Genomic DNA, 17,593 nt, shown 5'->3' on the forward strand with positions numbered 1-17,593 from the left:
ATATTGAATCATTAACTCCGATTATAATAAATATCGAAAGATCTCACACAATCAACCATCAGTCAATTTTACTAAAGTATCAGTTGGTCCATGATTCATTAAGTAATAAATCTGTTTCAACCAATACTTGTTGCAACAACTTTTCACAAAGGATCATATTAGTTAAAACATCTTGAAACACCAAAAGTGAATAACATACAATGTTCAAATCATATTACAATAAGAAGAGATTTCAAAAAAAGAAAATAATATTGATTACAAGTATTTCATTATGGGCAATAGGTTTATTTTATTGGTATTTTAAATTTATTTATATTCCACAACAACATCAACATCATGAAATGGATGAAATAATGGGAGATCATTCAATATATAATTTACATGATGGATTTTATAAAGAAATTGAACATAATCAAAAATTACCAACTTCTACTACATCAACATTATCTGTTGCAAATGCAGATCAAACAGTTACACCTAATCCTGCAAATCAGAATCATTTAGATGATGAACAACAACTTAAAGTAGCGCTTGAAGAATATGAAAATGAGCAATATAGACTAAATACGGAAGATTTTAGATACAACAATACATTCTTAAACTTGTTAAAGAATCATTTAAATTTAAATAAAGAAAATGATCAATTTTCAACAATATATGATTTAATATTAAAAGATCATTCATTAATTTCGATTTTAAAAAATTTAAATTTTAATCAACGATGTGATTTATTTTTTAAACACATTTATTTACAAAATCAAAATTGGAATTTTAATCCAAATGAAGATTATACAATCTATTTAGGTGAAGAAGGATTAAATGAATTTAAAGAGGGAAATTTTAAAGTTTTGAAATATAAATTTTTCAAACAACTAAAATCACCACCTAAAAGTATTTATGAAATTAATGATGATGATGAAAAATTAAATGAATTTATTATCAATGAATATACAAACAAAATAAGAAATGAAAAACATAAAAAAATGATTGATAATATTTCAATTTTTAGAATTTTTAATAAATGTTATATTACAAATGATAAAAAGGATCAAATTGAAACAACAAATAAATTTATAAATAAACAAAAACAATTTATTGAAAATCTAAATAACATAGAAGATAATGACAAAAATTTTATAAATAATGATGAAAAATTTTCATATAATAAATTTGAAAAATTAGTATCTGAAAGTCATATAGGAAATAAATTTCAACATAGATTATATCCATGGTTATCATTTGAAAATCCAATATTTGAAAGATGGACAGGACAAATTATAAATTATCCACCAAATTTTAGAACAATTTTAAAAGATAAATCTCAACCAATTAATAAAGAATTTATAAAAGATTCAAAATCAATTAAAGATTTAAATTTTTTTAAAAATTTCAAAAATCAATGTAATGGAAAAGGTATTGTATTGACAGTTGCTAATATACATGTTGATTATGTTATAAATTTAATTCACTTGCTAAGATCTTTAAATAATAAATTACCTATACAAATTATCTACTTCAATGATTTGAATAATGAAAGTAAAAAAAAAATTGTAACAGCCGCAAGAGAAAAATTTAATAGTTTACCAAATTCTTTTGAAAATGTTTCAGAATCATTTACAAATTTAAACCCCGAAGAAGGTTTACCAAAACAAGAAATTTGGTTTGTTAATATTGCTAATGTCATAAATGAAAATTATAAAGAAAAATTTCATGGGTTTTCAAATAAAATTTTAGCTACTTTATTTAATTCATTTAATGACTTTATGTTGATTGACGCTGATACAGTTATGATGAAACCTCCTGAATTTTTTTTTAATTTAAGAGGTTATTTAAAAACTGGAACTTTATTTTTTAAAGATAGATCAATATTAGAAAAAAGACCAGCGGAAGATAAAATTTTATTTAAAAAATTATCTCCTTCAACTATTGATTCAATTATGTTTAATATTCCAATATTAACAAATTATACTTTAAATTTAGGATTATTTATTGATTTATGGCATCAAATGGAAAGTGGAATGGTTTTAATTAATAAATCCTTACATTTTAATTCAATATTAATGATAAATCATATAAATTTATTTTCAAATTTAAGGGATAAATCTTATGGTGATAAAGAATTATTTTGGTTAGGTTTTGCAATTAATGGTGATGAAAATTTTTATTTTAATAAATTAAATGCTGCTTCAATAGGAGTTATAACTTCAAATAATGAAAGAACCAAGCCAGATGGCTCTCCTTATAAATCAAAAGAAATTTGTTCTTCTCATCCTGGTCATATAAATGATGAAGATAATCATTCATTATTATGGATAAATTCAGGTTTCAAATTTTGTCATCAATCTTCTTTAATTGATTTTAATAAGGAAAGTTCAATAGGGGGTGATAAATTAAAATTTTTAGAACCTGATCCAGAAGTTTATGAAAAATTTTATAATATTAAAAATAGAAAATGCTATTATTCCACCAATTGGAAATAATTATTTATCTCATGAAAATAATCAAAATGAACCATCAATTGGTTGGATTGGTGATGGTCGTTATTGTGGTACTTATTTTTGGTGTGGTTATTCTTCAATTGGTGGGAAAATCAATAATAATGATGAGAATAATAAAGATAATACTAAAAATGGAATAATTATAAATTATAGTGAAGAAGAAAAACTGTTATTTAATTATTTAGGTGATGTTTGGGTTGGAATGGAGTAATTTATTTCTTGTATAATTAATTAATTTTTGGTTTTAGGTTTTAATTAAAATGTTTTTTGTAACTTCTTTGTTTCAAATTTTATTTAGTTTCTTTTAAGCATCCTATACAAACATAAATCGTTGTTGACATCAAAATTTTGCTTGAAAGAGAGACTTGTTCAGAAATTAAAAGAGCATCAAAATTTTAAAAATAAGTTTATGTATTGAAAATCTATATAAAAAAAGGTAACCTAAAATAACCTATCAAAAGCAAAATTTAGATAATAAAATGAAAAAACATATTGATAAAATTATATTGATAAAATTTAATTAAAAACGAATGAATGAGCAAATAAAATAGAATTAAAATGCCTGGTTTAAATATATTATGTTTGTTATTAGTTGTTTGAACTGAGTCTGTTTTTAGACTTTATAATTTAGATGTAAAAGTACATTTTGATTTGTTGATTTAATTAGTTGATTTAATTTGTTTCAAATTTAATTTAAAGTTTAGCAGCAAGATTTGTAATTATTAGATATTTATCTATTGAAATCGATTGAGCTTGTTGTTAATGATTTATAAAAAATTATTGATCAGTTCAAGGTGTTTTAACCTTCTTTTATATTCTTTTCTTTCTTGAGAAACACGTCTTCGAACGTTGAAATAATTGTTTTAAATTTATCGATGAGTTTGAACAATAGTCTATATCAATTTAAGTCTTAATTAAGTTAAATAAATTACATGCATGAATTCCTTAAACCCACAATGTAAATCCATATCATTAGCATTGAGAAAGTCTTAAGTCCTGTGACTCTGATTATTAATTTTACCAAAATAGTAACAGGATTCGTAATTGTTAATGATCATTAACGGTATTAATTGACTAACTTTGTGTTTCATAATTAAACTTAATTATTATGTATGAAGGAACTTAAATAAGTATAATTGTAGATCTATCATCCTCTCCTTAGCAACCGACAACCCTTTAACAATAAATCAATACTAATTTAAACCCCTCAGGTACAAAACGCGTTATTTTCAAATCAAAAAGAACCCTTTCGTAATGAAAAATTAGGTACCCGTAGATCATTATGAAACAAATTATTAATTTCTGAATTTTACCTATTTAGTATTTTTGTGTTAAATTACTTGCTTATACTAAAGTGTATCGCTTATGTAACTTATTATGTAATCCTGTTTCGGATTATACTATCAATTGTAATTAATGATTGAAAATTGATTCCATACATGATGTATTTAAGTACAAGCGAGCAAACAAGTGTTTGTGAACAATTTGTTATTTTTAAAAGTTTTGTGATGAGTATTAAAAATAGAACAAATACCACGTTTCTCAATCAAAGCAGTGTTGATCAATTGAAATTATTGAAAAAATTGGGTAGCTAACAGTGAAATTGTGAGTACGATTTTTTGAAAGTCTAGACAATATGGTTCTAGCTTAAAGTTGTTGAGTCTTCTACAATCTGAAAAGTTAGAAATTGTTTTCCTCTTTTGCATTAAATCAATTTTAGTAATCTGTGCCATTATATCAAAATTTGTAATTGGAAATTTTCAATTAATCCCCTTTGTTATTCAATTAACTAACTTGATGATCTATGATTTCTTTTTAATAAATTACATGTATTTACAATTGGAAATTTTCCCGTTATAGCTAAATTAAAATTACGAAGGTTTCACAAATGGTTGAAACAATAAGGGTCTATGACTTTTTTGTGTCTGAATACATTATTTAGAATATTCTACAGATAATCTAAATGTGTTGTCTTATCAAATGCATATAATTAGTGTTCCCTTTATGGTTAAATTAGTAAATTTACAAATAATTGGAACAATGTAAATCATCAAACTCGCTAACAAGAATAGATAGTGATTGTTGCGATCTAGATATTTATCAAAATCTGTTACAACAATATGATCGATAAAGTTGTTGATCTATGATAATTTACCTCGATGAGTAGACGCGTATGCTCGAGATGTTTAAATCTACAAATTTTCTGATACGACCAACTTAAACATTAAGGACATCGATCAAAACCATCTTGTTCTGGATCTTTACATTATTTCTCTGTTTTTTATGAAAGGGGTTTACTTCTAACTACTCAACAGTTAAAATATACTGTGATAATCAAATTTCGAGAATGATCGTCATGAAATTTTCAAGAGATATTACCTCAGTCTTGAAATGTGTATCTAAATATACCTCAATTCTATTCAAAAAGTTTACATTCTAGCCACCGTTTCACTTTGCATTTGATTCAAAATTCGCCATTGCCTTGGATTAAGGCATAAATATGCAAATAATTATTCTCTTATAAACTCGTAAACTTAATAAACGGTTTCAAATTATTTAATAGCAAAGGTATCAGATGTGTGGTGATGGTATGGATAACGATTCATATCAAACTTTGTGTGAGCATATTAATTCAAATTTAACAGATTAAATTTCATTAGTGGATCATAATTGAACTCCTTTCATTTGATAGGGTTTTGATTAATTTAGTTTTTACTAGTCCCTTATTTAGTAGAAAAATACAAAATAAGATCGCGTTACAAATAATAACCATGAGTTTCTTATGATAATTGACAATAACTTCTATCATTTTTTGATTAAGTTTCAAGATAAGAGTTATGATAATTTTTTCTATCATGTAAATAATAAAACACAAAATACAAATTAGGTAAAAATCATCTGAAACAAAGGGTTCTCACAAAACATATTTAAAACGCGTTTTTGAATCAGGGTTTTCAAAAAGGGATTATTTCGGTAAGTTAAGCAAATGATTTTAATGATTTGCGTATAACTGCGGATACCTGGAATATGCACTAAGATTATTGGAACACTATCTTGAGTTGAAATTGTATTGTCCCTGTCTTTTTTGTGATAACATTAATTATCATTAACAGTTACGAAATCATCGTTATATCATCATTTTATTATCAATACTATTGTTAAAGAATTTTGTTAGTATTGGTTGCATTTAAGATTTGCAAAATTATGGATTTAAAGGACTTAATGCAATTAATTTACCTGTTCAGGTTTAATTAGATTTTTATCATAACTTATCCTTTGATTTTAGAATTCATTATATCATCCAGACGTGTTTGTCAAAATACATTTTTTACTATATAAGTAGGTTCAAATCAGCTTTGAAGTTCAGATATTTTTAAAAAGTATCATCAACAAACTATCTACTAGATAATAACAAATATCAAACTAATAAAACTTCATCTTAAGTTACAGCTGCTGCATAATTAAATACAAATTTAACTAATATTTTAACTTGAAACAAATTTATCAAACGTTTCAAACTTTATATTACATTTACTAGAATTTATCAATCAATTTATTTACAATGTATTTCTACATCTAAATTAGGTCTCATAAATACCTGTTATATAACAACCTTTAAATTCAATTCATTATTATTTGTTTGGCTAGCTCAAATTTTTTCATCATGATTTCATATTATATTCAGCTCAAGTAGTTAGAAATTTTTATAGAAATTTATAATATTATTTCAAATAAATATAGATTTAATTCAAATTAACTGCTTATTGCAATCCTATTTCTACCGTCTCTTTGTCATAACTTATATTTGGACCTTACTTGATTAGTAATCCTCATTACGCATTGTAATGCAGGTATTAATAGATAAATAGTTATGACCAGTTAAATCAGCCTAAGTTATCATATCATTATATGATAAATCGTTTAATATGGCACGCGAATTGAATTTAAGATGTCGTGTGATGTTTCAAAAAAAATGATGGATCGTTTTTTTTAAAGGATAAGTAGTTAGAAAGGTCTTCCGACAAACAAGCTATTGCATCTTGATTATGATGTTACAGAACTCTTCGAGAATGGATGGAAATGTACTCTTTGATGTGTATAACTTCTTGTTTTGTTTGTATTCTGTATCGTTATTCTTTTTTAACCTCTCAAATTAAGAGACGAAAAAATTTGATTTATGAAAAACAAAACAAGAAAAAGAAAAAAAATTATAAACACTTTTATTATCAACAAGTAATATTATTAAGTACCAGAACTACACCACCAAATCATCAATTATCGACCATCAATCAATTATACTCTTTTGTGTATTCAATATAAAACTATAAGCATAAGTATCTCTTGCGTTTTAAGGCTACAAGATTCAGTCACCTAACTGTTTTATACTCGTGTTGTAATTGTATCCTTAAAGGCAACACATTTAATAATCAAACACCAGAAATCAATCAGACATCACATCAAGAAAAAGCAGATAATTACAGCATATTTTGATTTCTAATCCTTCGATAATTTCCTTCAAATCAAATCTAATTCGTTAATATCAATATGCCAAGAGTGTCAGCTAGATCCAATAAAGGTACTCATTCACTACGTGAAAGGGAAGCATTAGAAGCTCAAGCAGAACTTGAACAAAATCAAGGTTATCAAAAACTAAATGTTAATAATAAAAGTCTACATACAAAGAATGAACCAAAACCAATTGAAAAAGATGATGATGATGAAGAATTTAAACCAGATCAAAAAGATAATGATCAAGAAAATCAAGGAGATGATGATAATTTAGAAGATGAAAATGATATAAGATGTGGTCCATGTGGAGCAACAACTGAAAATTATGATGAAGAAGATGATCCTTATGGAACAATGGTATTTTGTGAACATTGTAAAACTTGGCAACATTTAAGATGTATGGGATTAAATAAAAAATCAAATTTAGATGATTATAAATGTGATATTTGTTCAGGAAATCCTAGACCTTTATTAAAGAAAAGAAAATCTTCATCTGTTAATGAAGAACCACAATTGAAAAAGAAAACTCCTGGAAGAAAAAGTCAAAATGATGCAGAATTAGGACCATTTGAAAGATTAAAAGATCCAATCAGAGTTAGTACAGCTAAAGCATTTTATAATTTTTTAAATAAAATTTCATTAACTAAGAAAAAAATCGAAGAAAATAAATCAACTGAAACCAACCCAGAATCAACTAAAATTAGCGAAGAAGAAATAAATTCAAAATCACTAAATATAGCACTTGAACTTGAATCAATTATGAATTCAAAATTTACAAAAAAATTATATTCAGATGAAGGTCGTAGAGTATTATTTATTTTGAAAAAAGGTTATGGACAAGATTTATTAAATGACAAATTAACAGTTTTAGAATTAATGAATAAATCACCACAAGATTTAAATGCAGATATTGCTAAAATTGAACAACAAAATAAAGAAAATATTAAAAATATAGTATTAGTTGAAAATGATCAAACTCAAATTGTAAGAAGAACTCATAAAGGAGAAATTATATTAGAAAATGAAAATGAATTTTATAATCAAATGGATGAAAGTATTGCTGCTAGAAAAGTTGATCATCGTAGATTCTCACAAGATTTGGCTGATTTAGAACCTAATCATTTGAAAACTGATAAAGTTGAAAAAAGTATCTACAATAATGTCAATCCAAGATTGGAACATGATGACTCATCAAGTGATGAAGAAGAAGAGGAAGAGGAAAAGGAAGAACAACAGAATGAAGATTCTAAAGATAGAGAAAATAAAGCTACTACAACGAGTGAATTTAATAAGAGTCAACATAATCCTGAAGAAATAACAATACCAACAAACGAAACTCAAGATGATCAAAAATCCACAGAATCACTTAGTGATAATGGTAATGCTCCAACTCCCGAAGAAGACAAAATTCAAGGTTTTTTGAATGGTGAGTTAAATTCAGATGACAAACGCTCACCAGAACCAACTAAAAGCAAATCACCATCAGTTCAAATACAAGCTCCACCAATTGAATTATGGCAAGGTTCTATAACATTTCCAGAATTGGCGAACTTCAAAGCAAATGCATTTTATTATTCATCAACTGACTATATCAACGATACATCATCTAAATCTCTTGATAATTCAACGAATATAGCAAGAGATATTTTTAAAAAACAACACAGTTATATAATTGAAGGTAGATTACAAAAAGAAACATGTGAAAAATATTTAAATATGATAACATCAACAAGAAATTTATATATAATTGAAATTAAACCAAATAATTTGAATTTTGGTGATGAAAATAAAATTTCAAAAAATCAAAGAAATTTTGATAAATTATATCATTATTTTATAAAATCAAATAAAGTTGGAGTATTAAGTGGTAAACCATCATTTGTTAAAGATTCATATTTAATGTCAATTGATTTTAGAGATTTACAATTATCAAAAATTTTTCAAAATCATAAAATAAAATTATCAGATAAAATTGGTTTATTTGCTGTTTTTGTTGTTTCAAAAAATTATAAACCTCAAAAAATTGATGAATTAGAAGATGTAAGAATTAATTATAGTCGACCTTCTTCTTTATCTACTACTTCTTCTAATAATTATTCAAATTCTAAAAATTCTAATAATAAAAATTTAGAATCTATTTTAAATCAATTGTAATTAATCGGTTGATTTATATTGAGGTATGTTTTAATGGTTAATGATGTATTATATAATTGTATAGCTTGTAATGTATGAAAAAGAATTAAGATTGTTAATGGAATTGTTTGTACGAAAATAGAATGTATAGAGCGGCTTGAATACAGTAGAACCTTTTGAAATTTAACAAACCTCTATTTTATTCAACCAAATCAACGATTTAAGCAAATCAAACAACGGGTCAACTCAACTAGAAAAATGTATTTTAATGAATGTTGAAGACGGAACACAAGTAGATTTTACTCAACCAACTGGAAAGAATGAGGAAGCAACAAAAGATCAAGTTGAACATGGAACAATGAACGTAGAAGATGAATTCAATTCAAGCTTATTTCAACAAAACAATGGTGATACTCAGTTGATTAATGAAAATAATTCAAGTACCCATGATGATATTTTGGAACAAATAAATGATAAGGAGAAAGACACACATACACACAATGTTTATTCACAAGATACTCAAAAACCAGACAATATTAGTCAACCTATTTTTAATGATCCTATTTCCTTAAGTAGTGAAGAGAGTTCATCTACTCAAAACTTAAATTCAAACTTGAGTCATGTAGATGAAATAAGAAACAATGATCTAAATGGACCAACTCAAGCAGATTATCCAATTGAAGAACCATCATCATTATCACAATTAGATCAATCTTCACCAAAGAAAACCAAAGTCAAAGAAAAAGCACACATACATTACTCAAATTTGGCAGATACTCAAGTTATCAATAAAAATCATTCTACATCAATACTTGAATCACTACCTGATACTCAAATTATACCTCAAGTTAATGAACACCTCCAACAGGGTTTAGTTGATACCCAGGTTATTCCTAAAGTACATTCGCCAAGGAAACAAAATGGTTTAATGAATCAAAAGTCTCCTAAAAAGTCCAAAAAACACATTCATCATCATGACGGTATGAACAACAATAAAACAATCCCTACTACAGACGATATAACAAATCAAACTATACATACAATAGACGATGAAAATAATACTCAACTTAATCAAAGATCAATACGAGAATTACCTCCAACTCAAATGGATCTAGCAGATACTCAAATCATTAATAACAATCAAACGTCTCTGACTGAAGAACCATCATCAATTATAAATAATTTATCAATTTCTGAAAAGGATAATGATGATGATGAAAATAATCCATTTATAGTTAAAAATCCTAATAAAACCAAAACAGACAAGAATGAAGATTTATATGATTTTAAATATTTACATTCTCATAGACAAGTTATAAATACTCAAGAAGAACCAGATACTTCTTTATTTCATAATAAATCTAATAAATCAAAGGGAACAATTGAAGTTCAAACTGATGATGAAAAAGATATAAGTCATGATATTGAAGAAGAAGAAGAAGAAGAGGAGGAGGAAGATGAGGAAGATGAGTTAATGGAAGAAGCACTGGAAAAAGAAAAGGAAGAATCAAAAGAAATAGAAAATGTTCAAGAAAAAGTACAAGAGGACGAAGAAGAAGAATCGGAAGTCCCCATAACGACCGAATTAAAAGACCATTTTGAAGATAGTTTAATTGCATATAGGAAACGACGATTATCACATAGTCCATTAAAATTAAAAAGAAGTAAAACATTAAACGAAAGTGAAGATTCAATTTTTGGATTAAGAGGAAATAATAATAACAGTAATGGTAAAACTAAAAATTTTTTTAATAGACCTGAATTATTAAAAACTCCAGGTACTCAAATTAGAAATTATTCTGAACCTTTAATATTTGCTTCACCATTTGATAATATTCAATCATCTTCTTCACCAAGTAAAAAAATAGAAAACATAAATAAATCAATTAATGTTGCTGATCAACTGATTAGAACTGATGAAGACGAAATTACAATTGATGATGGTAAAAATGTGGATGTAATTAATGATAATAGTAATGGCATTGAGGATGAAAATGAAAATGTGCATGATGATACAAATACTACTGAATTTATAGATGATGTTGAAGAAGGACTGTCACTGAAAAATGATGGCGGTGAAAGATTAATAAATAAAATAAAAAATAGTATAAGACAACAAACTCCTCCAAGTTCACCATCTAAAATTACAGAAGAATTGAGTGATATAAATGAAAATGATTATGATTATGATGATTATGATGATTATGAAAACCATGACCTGTATAATGTTGAAGATGATAAGACAGTTTTAGAAATTCCAATAATTGCAAGAAGAAGAAGGAGGAATAATATTATTGAATCTCAATCAAATGGAGAAGATACAGCTATAATTGATGAAGATCATGAAGAAGCAGAAGAGGAGCAAGCAGACGATAACCAAAATGAAGTAATAACAGGTATATTACGAAAAGAAACAAATGATATAATATATACATCAAATATAAAACACAAGGAAAGTGTTTGGGCATCATATAATTTAAAAATGTATACAGGTGAAATAATAACAAGATATTCACTGGATTCAATTATAAAATTTCAAAATAATGAATCATCAAATATTAAAAATGAAGATTTAAATTATTTAGATATTAGAATTGGTGATAATGTATATATTTTAGGTGATTTAAATTTAAAATATATTGTTACTGGATTATCAAGAGATGAGAGTTTAGTTGATGATATAAAATGTATTAGAGGTTTCAATTTAGTTTATTTGAAAAAATTGAAAAAAAATTGGAAATCTAAACAATCTAAAGTTGATAAAGAAATTATTATACCTTTATCTCAATGTTGGATGGAATTAGAAGATTGGATGATTCATCAACAAAAATTTCAAATTTTAGATAATAGTGAAGATGATGGTAAAATAGTAACATCAACTCAAATAACTTCAAATTCTATAGTAGGTGATGATAACAGTACTTTTGTTACTACCACCAATAACAAAAGAAATAATTTTTTACCAACTACTCCAACTAAATTATCACGTCATTCATCAAATATAGAAAATTTAATTAAATCATTAACTCCATCACCTTCAAAAAATAAAAAAAAAATAAAATCACTGATATTTGTAGGATATATTTTTTTCATAACAAATATAAATGATGATAGAAAAAATGATTTAAAAAATAAGATTGAAATGAATGGTGGAATATATTTAGATTGTGATCTTTTTGAAATATTTAATTATGAAAGTCAAAAAGAAGGAGGAATATCATTAAAATTTAAAAATTTTATAATTAATGATTTAAAATTTGGTTGTCTTTTATCATCAAATTATTGTAGAAGTTCAAAATATTTACAAACATTATCATTAAATTGGCCAATTTTATCAGATAGATTTATTGATGATTGTTTGCAGCACCAAAGTCTAATAAGTCAATGGGAAATTTATATATTACCTTCAGGTTTTTCAAAATTTTTAAATTGTATTAAATCATTAAATTTAGTTAAATTTCAAAATAATTTTAATAATGGAGCTACATTAATTAATCAATTATCACTAAATTCAAATTTATTAAGGGATTATGATATTTTAAATTTACATAATAATTTAAATTTAAATTTTAATAATAGTAAAATTGAAACTTGTGAATTTATTTTCCATTCATTTGGAGCAAATTCTTTAAATAATTTAATTTTAAATAAAAATGATCAAGAAAAAGGATTATTAAAGTTGAAATTAAAATCTATAAGTGAATTAAATCCTGAAAATAAAATTTTAATTTATGATAATGGAAATTTAAAAATTAATTTAAAAGATTATTTAACTGAACAATTAAATTATGAAGAAGAATCAAAAATAATTAGTAGAAGAATGACAACTAGATCTAAACGAATAGAAAATGAACAAAGAGATGAATTAAAACAAATTGATATATATATAATTGATTGGGAATGGGTTGTTCAATGTGTTATTAGTGGATATATATGGGAACCAAATCATAAATTAATTTTTAAAATCTAGGACTCTATGGACTAATTAAGTAGCTAATTACACTTTAAAGGACTAATTAAGTAGCTATTACACTTTAAAAATATACGTTTTTTCATTTGTATCATTTCATTATTCATTATTTATTCTATATAATCTATTTCAAGCTTTAGTTTTTAAAATTCTACCAATTAAAGTCATAAAACTTGCTTTTACTAAAGGCCAACCATTATCATTTTTAACAGCATCACCATTTTCTTCTAATCTTCTTAGTAAATATTCTTTTGTTTCCAAAGGAGGACCCCAAGCAACATATTTTATAACATTTTTTATATTTTTCTTGGTTATTAAATCATAAGTAATTGAATCTGCCATACCTAATAATTGACCTAATACTATATTATTCTTATTTGGATTTTGTTGGTTTTGATCATTATATATTATATTTGTTGCTAATTTTAAAGAATCTGAATTATGAGATGCTATTACTAAATGACCAATATTTGATGTTTTTGAAGGTTGATTTAAAATTTGATTTATACAATATGTTATAGATTTATTATAATTTTCATCAGTATCTTGTTTTGATTTATGAATTACGGTGTTTCTATTTTTTTCAGAATGTAAATAAGCACCTCTAACTAATTTTAAACCTAATTTATACCCATTTTTTGTGGCTAATTTTTCTTCATATTCTAATAAATTTGAAGAATCTGTTAAATACATTTGTAATGTACCAACTACTGAAATTGGATTATTTAATTTATTAAATTTTTGATATAATCTTCTTTGTAATTCATATACAGCTGGTTGTAAATCATATTTTTCTGCATCTATTACAGCAACAACAAATGGTGCAACTCTATCGGGATATTTTTTTGATAATTTTAAATTTGAATTATATACTGTTTCAACACATTTACTTATTTTTTCAACTAATTCTTCAAATGATTTTTCTTCACCATTTTTATAATTTTTTAAAACATGAGCTGAATTTTTTATAAATCCTGTTGGTTTTAAAGCAACATAACCTGAAGGTATATCATTTATATTCATTTTAGTATTTTCAATCATTGATATAGTATGAGGTACTAAGATTTCATTTATTGATTTATTAGTTTCATCTATAATAAATTGAGGATCAATTGATACTTTCTTTTCACCTTCACAAGCTTCAATAGTTAAAGAAATCATCATATTATTTATACCTCTTTTAAATAATCTTGAACCAGTATTTGAAACTTCTTTAACTGTTTCTCCTCCACAATAAATTCTATAAACTAATGATTTTATTAAAAACATTGGAATATATGGAAATAATTTTATACATAATTGTAAAGTAAATTTATTAATTGTACATAAACCAATCATTAAAAATGATAATAATTCTTTATTATCATAAACTTTTAAATATTCATTTGAATTTGATAGAATTGAAGAATTTGTAATAGTATTGGAATTAGAATTTTTTAATTTAAGTGATTGTTTATTTAATTTTGATTTAGATTCATTTATAGATTTATTTAATTCTATTAATGATGAATCTGAATGATTATGATTATGATGTTGTGGTATAGTTGAATTTGTTGGAGTTGTAGTAGTAGTAGTAGATTGAATATTTGGTGAATCATGAAAATATCTTCTATTATTGATATTTGAATAAGTATTATTAATTATAAATGACTTTTTAGTTAAACATTTTGTATAATATAAATTTTTTGTATTTGTATGATTATATTTCTTTAATATTGATATAAAGTTGATTGACATCCTTTATTTCTTAAGAATGTTAAAAGTGATAGAATGATAAAAGTAGAATAATTGGAAGAAGTAGAAGAAGAAGAAGATAAGAGTAAAAGTATAAAACTAAAATAAGAATAGATATATATATTCATGTATATATATATTTATAGATTTGATAATATAGTAAAATCATTTATCATTTATCATCATCATTAACTAAAAATAAGTTAATTAGTGTTATCTTTTTTCTAACTTCTAGAGTTAATTAAAGCGAGCTTACAATACTTTATAACATTTATATACAAAACTTTTGAGAGCTAATTAAAGCGAGAGTTAACTAACAGCGAAGTAAAGAATACAAAAAAAATAATGATACAAATTGATACTGTTAATTTCAATAGAAAGAAGAGTTATAAACGATTTCATTAATGGAAACTATCACCTATTCCATTTGACTTTGATTTCAATTCAGATATTGAATAAATTGGTCTTATTAATAAATACCTATGAGTGAAAATATATTACTAAAATTTTCAATCCCCTTTGTAACTAATAATGAAGAATGAAATGAAATGATGAATTTCTTTATTTTGTAAAAGCTCATTTATATAAATATTAACTTAGATGCTTATGAGTCGCAATGGCTAATAGACTTGTGAGACTTAAACAAGTGTTGCTCATAAATTATTTAAGCCCGTTATTCAAAAAGTGTATTTTCAATAATAATAATAAATCGCACTCATTTTTCAACTTTTTGTTGGTGATTACAAGCAAAATCATTGAATTGAATTAGCTCATAATGTCATCAATTTTGAAAATAAGCTTCTTTGAAATCTACGGGCTGATTATACTATAATTTAATTCTTCAATATAAATTTTACTAGTTTATTTCATACTTTTGAAAAAATGCTACTAAAATTGATGTGTTTGAATTTTGCTGCAAAATTTTATGAATTTTTATGATAAAAGAACCACTTGTCAGATTTTTTTTTTAAAAAACGCCATATCATTTTCTCATTCTTCCTAATTCATAGCATATGCTTTAGTTTGACTCACTAAGTTGCGCTGAGTTAAAAAATGTATATGAAACATGATGTTTCAGATTTTACAATTTTTTAATAATTTTTCTTTCAAATTATCGATTAGAACTATTAATTAAAAAAGTGCGTGACGCAAATATTAAGTCTCAGTTTGGTAAGTTCAGACATACAATTAAAAACAAAAACTTCAAAATAAATCGTTATCGACACATGTAATTATAGATGAACTTAATGAATAGATTACTACCGTCATTATGATCAAAAGTATACAAGGAGTTTCTGTATCGCTGTATTGGATGTGAGCTATCGATACACCTCAGACTAGCTCAAAGCTAGTGTTATCTCCAATCAACTTGTTCAAAATACATATTTGAAGAGGACAACAATTCTAACAAATGTCAAGAAACATCAAAATGGAGGTTTTTTTTTCTTTTAAAAGCTCATTTTGAAAATTCAGAGAGAGTATGGGAGCATCTCAAAATTTTTGAATCTACAAATCTACATTTCAAAAATTAAGCAATATTAGTGTATCTCAAGGTTTGGATCGAACGGCAAAATTATTTAAATTCCATCAGTTTTAAAAATTGATTGAAAAGAAATGATAAATATTAAATGAATCATGTTTTGAGTAAAGTTATTTGTGGAACCTGACATATACCAATAGAAGACTATTTCTAAATTATGAAATTTATTATAATGATTGAATCTAATGCAAACAAATTATTTATATGTTTTAAGCTCAAAATATTTTGAAATACTTCACAATACTTGGAATATTAATGCAATCCAGATTATGAACAACAGTCGAATTTATCAATTAGATTCATCGAGAAATTAGAATATTTTTAATAGGAAGGATAAGGATATTTTTTAAAAAAAAACAAATTGAAATGATCATTTTTCCTTACTTTAAATTCTTGTTTTGATAATAAATTATTTGTTATTTGGATTATATATAGAAACTCAACACATTATTAGGTTGCGTTCATTAATGAGAGTGAAGTCATTGGTGGCCTGAGACTAAACTTACAAGTGTGACTTAAGGAGATTAGAATATGGTCTAAGTTTATCAAAGGGAGAGAATACTTATCTTAAACTGAGCTCACTATATCAATAAAGGTTATTGGTAAAACTTCTATTCAATGCAATAGAATCGAAATATAAATTATAGGCAATGCACAAGATTGTGAAGTTATATCCAACCCAAATTATTCAATGTTGATCAAAAATAGAATATGTTACATTATCAACACATATAAGATTAAAAATTAAAGATTAAACTGAATTAGTATAATTTTCATATCCGGTGTTAGAGATCTAGGTCAAATTGAAATTAGAATTTTGTTCAAAAATGATGATTGATATGGTCAAAACGCAAGATGTAATTATATTAAACCTAAATTATTTTGGATTAATTTCATGATTTCATCAAATTAAGATTTTTATAAAAACAAAGAATGCCGATATTAATATGCAAATTCAATATGTGATTCGGTTTCATTTAAGTTTTGTTATTGATTTTGATTTTGATTTTGGTTTCTGTTTTGGTTTTTTTTACTGAGAACTTACTACTTTCTGTTTTTGAAGTTTTGTATATATTCATTTAATTAGTTAAATCATAGATAAAGATCTATTGTCATTGGTGAAGGAAGGAAAGGTTTAATTTTTAAGTTTTTGGGAGTGTGATACAAACAGCTTTGATAATGCACTAAACTTTTTTAATCGAACACCAG

General features: G+C 24.8%; 4 protein-coding genes across 4 annotated transcripts; 3 read left to right on the forward strand and 1 right to left on the reverse strand. All coding sequences in view use genetic code 12, as the record gives it.

Annotated features, from left to right (window-relative positions):
- Window positions 1-200: 200 nt before the first annotated feature.
- On the forward strand, window positions 201-2,480 carry KGF55_005746 (alpha-mannosyltransferase; the record flags this gene model as incomplete). The annotated part of the gene is made up of 1 exon (XM_051760790.1): window positions 201-2,480. The coding sequence occupies one exon, from the start codon at window positions 201-203 to the stop codon at window positions 2,478-2,480; it is 2,280 nt and encodes a 759-aa protein (XP_051611619.1).
- Window positions 2,481-7,043: 4,563 nt separating this feature from the next.
- KGF55_005747 (uncharacterized protein) lies at window positions 7,044-9,161 on the forward strand (the record flags this gene model as incomplete). Its single annotated transcript, XM_051760792.1, has 1 exon — window positions 7,044-9,161. One exon carries the CDS (start codon window positions 7,044-7,046, stop codon window positions 9,159-9,161), a length of 2,118 nt encoding a protein of 705 aa, XP_051611620.1.
- A 247-nt stretch (window positions 9,162-9,408) lies between these two features.
- RAD9 (chromatin-binding protein) lies at window positions 9,409-13,110 on the forward strand (the record flags this gene model as incomplete). The annotated part of the gene is made up of 1 exon (XM_051760793.1): window positions 9,409-13,110. The coding sequence occupies one exon, from the start codon at window positions 9,409-9,411 to the stop codon at window positions 13,108-13,110; it is 3,702 nt and encodes a 1,233-aa protein (XP_051611621.1).
- Window positions 13,111-13,239: 129 nt separating this feature from the next.
- PUT1 (proline dehydrogenase) lies at window positions 13,240-14,847 on the reverse strand (the record flags this gene model as incomplete). The annotated part of the gene is made up of 1 exon (XM_051760794.1): window positions 13,240-14,847. One exon carries the CDS (start codon window positions 14,845-14,847, stop codon window positions 13,240-13,242), a length of 1,608 nt encoding a protein of 535 aa, XP_051611622.1.
- Window positions 14,848-17,593: the final 2,746 nt, after the last annotated feature.

This window comes from Candida pseudojiufengensis (genome assembly GCF_024610245.1).
Source record: "Candida pseudojiufengensis strain CBS 10847 chromosome Unknown scaffold21, whole genome shotgun sequence".
NCBI classification, from domain to species: Eukaryota; Fungi; Ascomycota; class Pichiomycetes; order Serinales; family Debaryomycetaceae; genus Lodderomyces; species Lodderomyces pseudojiufengensis.